General features: G+C 35.5%; 1 protein-coding gene across 1 annotated transcript in view; it reads right to left on the bottom strand.

The window, feature by feature from the left end:
- The window catches only part of LOC111089880 (glutamate receptor ionotropic, NMDA 2B-like), a 17,257-nt gene extending 7,689 nt beyond the window's left edge, over positions 1-9,568 (bottom strand). The window contains exons 1-2 of the mRNA XM_022403128.1: positions 9,522-9,568; positions 7,350-7,531 (exon numbers count right to left, since the gene is read on the bottom strand). Of these exons, the coding sequence (XP_022258836.1) occupies positions 7,350-7,531; positions 9,522-9,568 (229 nt within the window). The remainder of the gene's footprint in view (positions 1-7,349; positions 7,532-9,521) is intronic.
- Positions 9,569-10,217: the final 649 nt, after the last annotated feature.

Raw genomic sequence — 10,217 nt, 5'->3', positions numbered from 1 at the left:
ATGTAGGCAATCCAGGTCCCCTACATGGACAGACATAACTACACCAATCAGAGAAAGTTTTACATGTAGGCAATCCGGATCCCCTACATGGACAGATATAACTACACCAATCAGAGAAAGTTTTATATGTAGGCAATCCAGGTCCCCTACATGGACAGACATAACTACACCAATCAGAGAAAATCTTACATATAAGATACTCCGGTGGGACAGCGATAAGTTTACACACTTGCAACGCTAAAATGCGACGTTCGATTCTCCGCGGTGGACACAGCAGATAGCTAACTTTGGCTTTGCTTTAAAGAAAAACAACAACCAATCAACTGAAATATAGGTAATACAGTCTCTTTCTTGAAGATATGTTATTGCACCATTGACAGTTAGAAAAAATCCTGTATAATTTCAGTTTCTTTTCAATATGGCACGCAGCTTTTAAGGACATTAATGATGCGCGCCCCCCAGTGGCACAGCGGTATGTCTGCGGACTTACAACGCCAGAATCCGGGTTTCGATACCCGTGGTGGGCAGAGCACAGATATCCCATTGTGTAGCTTTGTGTTTAATTACAAATAAAAAATAAACATTAATGATGTATGAGAACTCTAAATAAACGAACGAATCGTCATTTTTTGTTGTTGCTTTCACCTATAGTTAGTTTTGGCAACTAAAGAAAGCTTACTAGATGAAGAGATCTCTCATAAAACTAAATGCATTCCCCCCTTTGCGGTCGATACTTTCGGTGGGCACAGCACAGATAGCCAGTTATGTAGCTTTGTGCTTAACTAGAAACAAGAATAGTCAACAAAACGTGGTGGAACTGGACAGACTGGTGCTACTTTTCTGTAGTAACTTGTACAATCTATCTTCGATGTAGTTCTAGACCAAATGTATCTTTTTTTCTTTTTTTTTAACAACGGACTTTGCCGATGAGAAAAAAACGCCTCTTTGAAAATCGCTCTTCGGAATGTTGATTGTTATTAATTAACATTGAAAAAAAATTTCAACGCGGTTTGGAATACTGTTTGTTTAAAATGAAAAGTTCAGAAAAAAAGCTAAAAGGGGGAAGGAAATATATGTTACCCTCATATGTTGCCTTGGTAAAGATGGTTCATCACGAATAAATATATATATGTTACCCTCATATGTTGCCTTGGTAAAGATGGTTCATCACGAATAAATATATATATGTTACCCTCATATGTTGCCTTGGTAAAGATGGTTCATCACGAATAAATATATTTCTTCATCGTTTTTCCGGTCCAATCAAAGTAATTATAACAACAAATTAATTATAGCAACAACAACAACAACAAATAAACAACTAAAGCACGCGAATATGTTTCACAAACAACTTAACAAACGCTATGTACCCATATTGAAACAGCTAGGCCTAATTTCTTGAAGTAGACTCATGCAGTATTATTTCTCGCCCTAGTTAAATGCTAAAATTATCAGAACTAACTACATATACATTTCTGTGTACCGATAAAACTGAAATTCATTCCTGAATAAGGAGACGAAGTGGAAGGCCTGGTATCATTTGTCTCCACTGTTAGATAATTTAATACAGTGAATGGTGTATAGTGATAAAGGAACGACATTGGAAGAACAAAGAACACCAAGCGACTCATTATCGGCAACACATTTGTAAGATTCGATTCGTTTAAGGCTTTGTAGAGCTCTAGTCATTAGTTGCTAAGTTCTTCTAATTGCACACATGGGAAACCTAGCGACCGCTCTAACTTACACTCTGTAGTGTGAAGATGTATGAAAAGAAATCCGATAAGAATATGTAAAAAAACATTATCTGTATTAGAGCATTGTGTATTTATGGCAAAAAATTAAACATAACTGTTATTTGGACAGCGTGTTATTTCTCCTGGAAGGTTGCAGCCAACTAAAAAAGCTTTATATTGGATTGGAACTTTTGGAGAAAAAAAAATTCACAAGATTTGTTCAATTATCGAGCCCCCCCAGTAGCACAGCGGTATGTCTGCGGACTTACAACGCTAGAATCCGGGTTTCGATACCCGTGGTGGGCAGAGCACAGATAGCCCATTGTGTAGCTTTGTGCGTAACTTCAAACAAACAAACAATCAATTATCGAAAAGCCCCGAGAAATAAAAAAAAGTGTTGAACTGAATAATTAGTACACAAACCAATAGTTGTAGAAATGATAAGAAACAGAAAGAGACAAGTGTTACCGATTCTATTATTTGTAAACGTCTTCATAATCTTGGTGGTTAAAGAGTACCTTTCAACATTTTAAGGAGACGCACTGGCGCACGGGGTCTGTGCCCCGAATCCTCAGTTAATGTCTTGAAAAATTAGAAAGAAAAAAAACATGATTGATATGGTACTCAAACGCAGAAAATTCCTGCGCCTATGGGCCCGAACCCCGAATATTTTAAGCACCTAGCAACGCCTCTGACTTTAAGTAACCTTATACCGCGTGTATCTAAGTTCTTTCAAGTTTAATACATATACGTTTTTATAGCCCAGATAAACTTACTGGTTCATTACACGAGACATACAAAATTAAAAAATGAGCCAACGTGATGATTCTAGTTCACGATAACACTTGGTAACAGACTGATAAACAACGCGGCATTATTTCCCTTTAAAAGTTGGCTGCGGATGAAATAGGCTTTGTGGTGCGCTGACTGTGATTCCATTTTTCATCACTCATGCATCAGCTACTTCAAATGGAACGATATCATACCTTCCTGTAGTTTAGGGAACAAGTCTTACAATGCATGCGTCATATTTAATTACCGTGAATATCCACCTGCACGAGAAGACGTAACTTAGTATCTTCTACTAAAGCGCATTTTGCATTTTCTTTGTTTGTTTCTTTTAGAGCAAAACTACATTGGGCTATCTGTTGTGTCTACTGCAGGGAAATGAACCCCGGATTGTAGCGTTGTAACGAAAATACTTTCACCATAAAGACGGGACTAACGTAAAGACTTTCATCAAGAAGACAGGACTAACGTAAAGACTTTCATCAAGAAAAATGGACTAACGAAAAGACTTTCATTAAGAAAACAGGACTAACGTAAAGACTTTCATTAAGAAAACAGGACTAACGTAAAGACTTTCATCAAGAAAACAGGACTAACGTAAAGACTTTCATTAAGTAGATAGGACTAACGTAAAGACTTTCATCAAGAAAACAGGACTAACGAAAAGACTTTCATTAAGAAAACAGGACAAACGTAAAGACTTTCATCAAGAAAACAGGACTAACGTAAAGACTTTCATTAAGTAGATAGGACTAACGTAAAGACTTTCATTAAGAAGATAGGACTAACGTAAAGACTTTCATCAAGAAAACAGGACTAACGAAAAGACTTTCATTAAGAAGACAATAATAACGTAAAGACTTTCATTATGTAGACAGGACTAACGTAAAGACTTTCACGAAGAAGACAGGACTAACGTAAAGACTTTCATTAAGTAGACAGGACTAACGTAAAGACTTTCACGAAGAAGACAGGACAAACGAAAAGACTTTTATTAAGAAGACAATAATAACGTAAAGACTTTCATTAAGTAGACAGGACTAACGTAAAGACTTTCACGAAGAAGACAGGACAAACGAAAAGACTTTTATTAAGAAGACAAGAATAACGTAAAGACTTTGAAGAAAATAGGACTAACGTAAAGACTTTCATGAAGAAGACAAGAATAACGTAAAAACTTTCATTAAGAAAACAAAAAGAATAACGTAAAGACTTTCATGAAGAAGACAAGAATAACATAAAGACTTTCATTAAGAAGACAAGAATAACGTAAAGACTTTCATAAAGAAGACAAGAATAACGTAAAGACTTTCATTAAGAAGACAACAATAACGTAACGACTTTCATGAAGAAGACAAGAATAACGTAACGACTTTCATGAAGAAGACAAGAATAACGTAAAGACTTTCATTAAGAAGACAAGAATAACGTAAAGACTTTCATGAAGAAGACAAGAATAACGTAACGACTTTCATGAAGAAGACAAGAATAACGTAAAGACTTTCATTAAGAAGACAAGAATAACGTAAAGACTTTCATTAAGAAGACAAGAATAACGTAAAGACTTTCATGAAGAAGACAACAATAACGTAAAGACTTTCATTAAGAAGACAGGACTAACGTAAAGACTTTCATGAAGAAGACAAGAATAACGTAAAGACTTTCATTAAGAAGACAACAATAACGTAACGACTTTCATGAAGAAGACAACAATAACGTAAAGACTTTCATTAAGAAGACAGGACTAACGTAAAGACTTTCATGAAGAAGACAAGAATAACGTAACGACTTTCATGAAGAAGACAACAATAACGTAAAGACTTTCATTAAGAAGACAGGACTAACGTAAAGACTTTCATGAAGAAGACAACAATAACGTAAAGACTTTCATAAAGAAGACAAGAATAACGTAATGACTTTCATTAAGAAGACAAGAATAACGTAAAGACTTTCATTAAGAAGACAAGAATAACGTAAAGACTTTCATGAAGAAGACAACAATAACGTAATGACTTTCATGAAGAAGACAACAATAACGGAAACTTTCATTAAGAAGACAAGAATAACATAAAGACTTTCATGAAGAAGACAACAATAACGTAAAGACTTCCATTAAGAAGACAAGAATAACGGAAATATGAAAGGAACGGAAGAAGTAAAAGAAAGATAAAATATGAAGGCCAGAAAGATGTAAAATGTCCGTGATAAATATTTTTTCCTTATATACAATAAAGTCTTAATTTAGTATTTTGATGTGGGCAACAAATGGAATGTCAAAATTTCCAAATTTATAATTTATGCAAATTAATTTAAATTAATACTTTATTCTCTCTCTCTATATATATATACAGGAAACGTTTATAAAATAATTTGATTAATTAAGTAATTTTAGTGGTTGTTAGGGTGGGTATTACAAGGGAATTGTTCTCAAAATTTCCTACACCAACTAACGGAAAATTCATTAGGACTTATTTACCGTTTTTCACATTAGAGAGACCGTTTGAGCCAACTTAAAATTACAACACCAGTAGATAAAGTACATGATAAACAGAATTTAATATCGTTTAATTTTCTCTAAATGATAGACCGTTTCTATTGTTCTCGTCTAATGTCTTTAATTATGGGGGCTTCTCATGGACATGTGCGATATTGGACTGAAATACTAATTACGTGTCTAGTATTATCTAAAACGTCTCTGAGTGTAATAATAATAATAATAGTTAGTAATTTGGTATCCACTGGTTGTGTAAGTTTAGCTTATTTTTCTTCGTTTGCTTTTCACTTACATTTTTTGCTCGAAGCTACACGAGGGCTAGCTGCACATTTTGTGTTTGTTTGTTTGTAATTAAGCACAAAGCTACACAATGGGCTATCTGTGCTCTGCCCACCACGGGTATCGAAACCCGAATTCTAGCGTTGTAAGTCCCCAGACATACCGCTGTGCAACTGAGGAGCCTTTTAAAGTACACCCACTGCCCAAAGGTAAAACTTAGGTTGACAATAGATAAAAACAAATTATTTTATTAAATAATAACAGGAACTTGAACTCCACTGACCTTTAGCGTATTTTCAATGGTTACGTAACCAATTTTCCGCGACACCTCATATACACCAGCGTTTTTCAAACTTTTCTCTAAAATGCTGGTAGAATTTACTTATTATTTTCATTAATTAAAACTATATTAAAACGCTTGATTTTACATTGTTGCACTATATATATATATATATATTCTTCTAATCGCTCGCACCCCCTGGGGAGGTGTCCCCCCCACATTTGGGGAGCTTACGCATACAATATAGCTGTGTTGATGAAGAGTGAAATGTAATGATTTTCAGTTTTTTTGCATCGTATAAACAAGGCCTTTTCTATATAATTATTATTTCTTGTTTTTCTGTAAAAAATCCGAAAGTGAACCTCTTTCTACTAATGAATGGGAAACTATCCGGCATTACATTACAATTTATGTTATTTGTTTGTTGTTAATCACAAAACTATACAATGGGCTGTCTGTGCTCTGCCCACTGTTGGGTATCAAAACACGATTTTCAGTGTCATAAGCCCTTATACTTACCGCTGAACCACTGGGGGGGGCAATATTTAAAGTTTATTTTCGCATCTAGATTTTCTTTTTAGTGAAAATAAGTATGACGAAACACGATATATTGTATTTCAATGAGAAAAACAACAATGTTATGAAACGGATCACCGTTGTTACTTTTTTCTCCACATTTGCTTTGATTTTTGTTTATACTAACACAGGGTAAACACTCATAGGTTAATATAACACCATATCTCAAGATAAGGAAGTCACCAGAGGTGGATATAACAGTATATATATTAACACAGGGTAAACACTCATAGGTTAATATAACACCATATCTCAATACAAGGCAGCATATTTTTTAACACAGGTCAAGCACCTGCTGGAAAATAGGGCAGCATATCTGAACGCAAGGTAAACACACACACGGTTAAATATAAAAAAATATTCAAGTCAAACACACGCAGGTAACTATGAAAGAATGTCTAAACACAGAGCAAGCAACACACATGAGTAACATAACAAGATATCTAACATAGTTAAAACACGAATTGGTAAATATAACAGCATGTCCAATACAGAGCAAACACGTACTGGTAAATACACAAAAATATAAATACTCTAAACACCAGGTGGCTGATTATTATCAAACTTATGAGGTTAAGAATGAGGATATTAGAAAGTTAAGTGAGAAAATTCATTTTATGATTTAATGAATAAAGATGAACTTATCAATTAGATCGAATTCTAAGTAGTGACTACTGCTAATGAAGTACACGCCCTTTCTTGATATACCACAAGTTGCACCGAAACGCTGGACACTAAATAAATATTATTTGTTGTCATACAAGTTGCACCGAAACGTTGGACACTAGATAAACTCATTTTTGTCATAAAACACAGTGCTGGACAATAGTAAACATTATTTGTTGTCATACAAGTTGCACCGAAACGTTGGACACTAGATAAACATTATTTGTTGTCATACAAGTTGCACCGAAACGTTGGACACTAGATAAACATTATTTGTTGTCATACAAGTTGTACCTATTGTCCAGCACTGTGTTTTATGACAAAAATGAGTTTATCTAGTGTCCAACGTTTCGTAAACATTATTTCTATCATATTACGTGGTGCCCTGAAACGCTAGATACTGGATACACATTTGTTCTTGTCATACTATAAGATTCGTCGATACGCAGGGGAACTGAAATATATTATCATATAAAAGGAGCGCCGAAACGCTCGACACTAGATAAATAACACCGATGAAACATCTTACCATTTTCTCTGTACTGAATCATGTACTTGTTAAACATGTGAAGATACTTGGACTTCTTCGGGAAGGCAAAGCCATAGCCAGTCATGGAGAACCAGGAGCCAACAGTAAGTAAGCGGCACTCGTTATCCTGCCCTGCCAAGTACTCCAACACCGTGGCGTCGTAAATAAAAGCGTCCAATTCCCTGCAGAAAACAGGAGAAAAAAAAAAACCCTTAAGTCTAGAGTCCAATTTCGCTGCAGAAAACAGGGGGAAAGATCTGTAAATCTATGCTATAATTAACTTCATGAAATAGGACAGAAAAGTCTAGTGTCTATTCGCTACAGAAACAAGATGAAAAGATCTGTAAGCCTAGAGTCTAACCCCACCTTTGTCAAAAGGTCCTTGTGTGTTGATCAAACTGAAGCCCTATGATATTATTTCTAATTTCGGCGTGAATACAATTGTTTTGGAAAACATAATGCGAATTTAGATGCTCGACATACTTTAATTACAACCCAGATAAGTTTTAATGTTGACAATTTCCACCAGGAAAATAAAAAAAATGGGAAAAGAATGATGAACTTATATTCAGTAAAGTGAAAGCTAACCCTTATAACACAGTTTTTTAGAAAAGTGCAGTTTTTATTTCGTTGGCGCTTTTATTTTCCCGCCTAATGCACAATTATAGACAACACAGTGCTCCTAAGCCTAATGCACAATTATAGACAACACAGTGCTCCTAAGCCTAATGCACAATTATAGACAACACAGTGCTCCTAAGCCTAATGCACAATTATAGACAACACAGTGCTCCTAAGCCTAATGCACAATTATAGACAACACAGTGCTCCTAACGTCTTTTATAACAGAGGTAATACAATGTGTTAACACTTCTCAAATGGCGGAGCAATTAGATGAAAAATGTGTGTACATCATGCGAATTATTTCTAGAAACAACCACATGAAAATATAGTTGTTAAAAACAACAACAACAACGTGTATGAAATCAAGTGAATGCATCATTTAGCTTTATCTAAAACAAGTTCTGTCTCCATAATTCAGAGTTCGTGAATTAGAACAATCCATAGTCCAGTTTTTGTGAATGTGAGTAAAGATAAAATAATTATAATAAAAATATGATTAAATGTGAAAATTATAATTAAAGTAAATATTTTTATTAATCTTGACGTAAAATCTAATTAGTAAATGACTTAAATAAAAATTACAATAATTACAGTTCGCTTGCTTAAATTTGTTCACACCAATAACGGTCGGGTACCATGTAAACTGATACACGGACACAGAAGGAGCGACTGGACTATTATAATGTCTTTCGTAACCAAGCCAAGCTGGTGAGGATTGGTTTTGAGCATTAGGTATCGTCGGCTCTACTAGATGTGGCAGTTTTAATGTGATTGATTGAGCATTAGGTATCGTCGGCTCTACTAGATGTGGCAGTTTTAATGTGATTGATTGAGCATTAGGTATCGTCGGCTCTACTAGATGTGGCAGTTTTAATGTGATTGACATATTTTTCTTTTTTTTTGAGATTTAGAATGAATGACAATCTTCTAGAAATAAAGAACTCCTGGAGAACAGACTCTCTCTCTTTAAGTTTTGAAGGTTTTTCAAAGTCAAATCTTCACTCTTACTGAGATATTGATTTGTCTGCTTGCTTTTCAGCTCACGACAAAGTTAGACGACGTTGGAGTAATGTATTAGGAGAACGTGATGGCTCGTGTTGTTAGTAAAACCGTTGTGTCTTCCCACAAAAAAAGAAAGAAAAAGACTAACGTTATGATCAGACCACGGTGTGTGTGTGTGTGTGGTATATCAAACACATAATTCGTATGCAGTGGACATTTTATGAACGGATTTTCAGTTGACATTATCCACTAAGATCAGTGTAGTTAAAGTTGTATATAAAGACAGACCTGGGCATGCGTGGAACTGTTAAAGGGGAGTTAGCAATGGCCTTAATTCTTGAAATTACCGTTGATCTACAGTCTTTTTTTTTTCTGGTTGAGCAAAACCTCCATAAAGGATTATTTGAGCTCTTCTCACCACGGGTATCGAACCCCGGTTTTTAGCATTGTAAGCCTGTAGACATCGAAAAACTCACTATTAATTATAAAAATTAAATACAAACTGAATAAATGGTAATGTCTCTCACGTTATTAAGAACCCTGTACCAAACAAAGCCATGGAAATTGTTGCATAAATAGTCTAGAAAATCCATATTTAATATTCTGCCATCGGTTATTCTAGGGTTAAGGTAACCGAGATAACGCGGTAAACGTTGTTTTGTCTGAGATTTAAATTTTGACCAGAACATTTCCTAAATTGCGAGATTGAGTGATGAGCGAGTTCGGATGCGAATCGAGATTTAATGTCGCTGAACAAGCTTAATACTTTGGTCACATGAGAAAAGTGGTGACCGATCTCCATATTCAGTTAGACCAAGACCTTGTGGTAGCGTGTACTGCTGGTCAGTTCACAAAGTTAGACCAAGACCTTGTGGTAGCGTGTACTGCTGGTCAGTTCACAAAGTTGGACCAAGACCTTGTGGTAGCGTGTACTGCTGGTAAGTTTACAAAGTTAGACCAAGACCTTGTGGTAGCGTGTACTGCTGGTCAGTTTACAAAGTTGGACCAAGACCTTGTGGTAGCGTGTACTGCTGGTCAGTTTACAAAGTTGGACCAAGACCTTGTGGCAGTGTGTACTGCTGGTCAGTTCACAAAGTTGGACCAAGACCTTGTGGTAGCGTGTACTGCTGGTCAGTTCACAAAGTTGGACCAAGACCTTGTGGTAGCGTGTACTGCTGGGCAGTTTACAAAGTTAGACCAAGACCTTGTGGTAGCGTGTACTGCTGGTCAGTTTACAAAGTT

The sequence above is a fragment of the Limulus polyphemus genome, unplaced genomic scaffold (assembly GCF_000517525.1).
Source record: "Limulus polyphemus unplaced genomic scaffold, Limulus_polyphemus-2.1.2 Scaffold7730, whole genome shotgun sequence".
In the NCBI taxonomy this organism is placed as follows: Eukaryota; Metazoa; Arthropoda; class Merostomata; order Xiphosura; family Limulidae; genus Limulus; species Limulus polyphemus.
The sequence above is the reverse complement of the archived record's forward strand: the minus strand, read 5'-3'. Positions and strand labels throughout refer to the sequence as shown.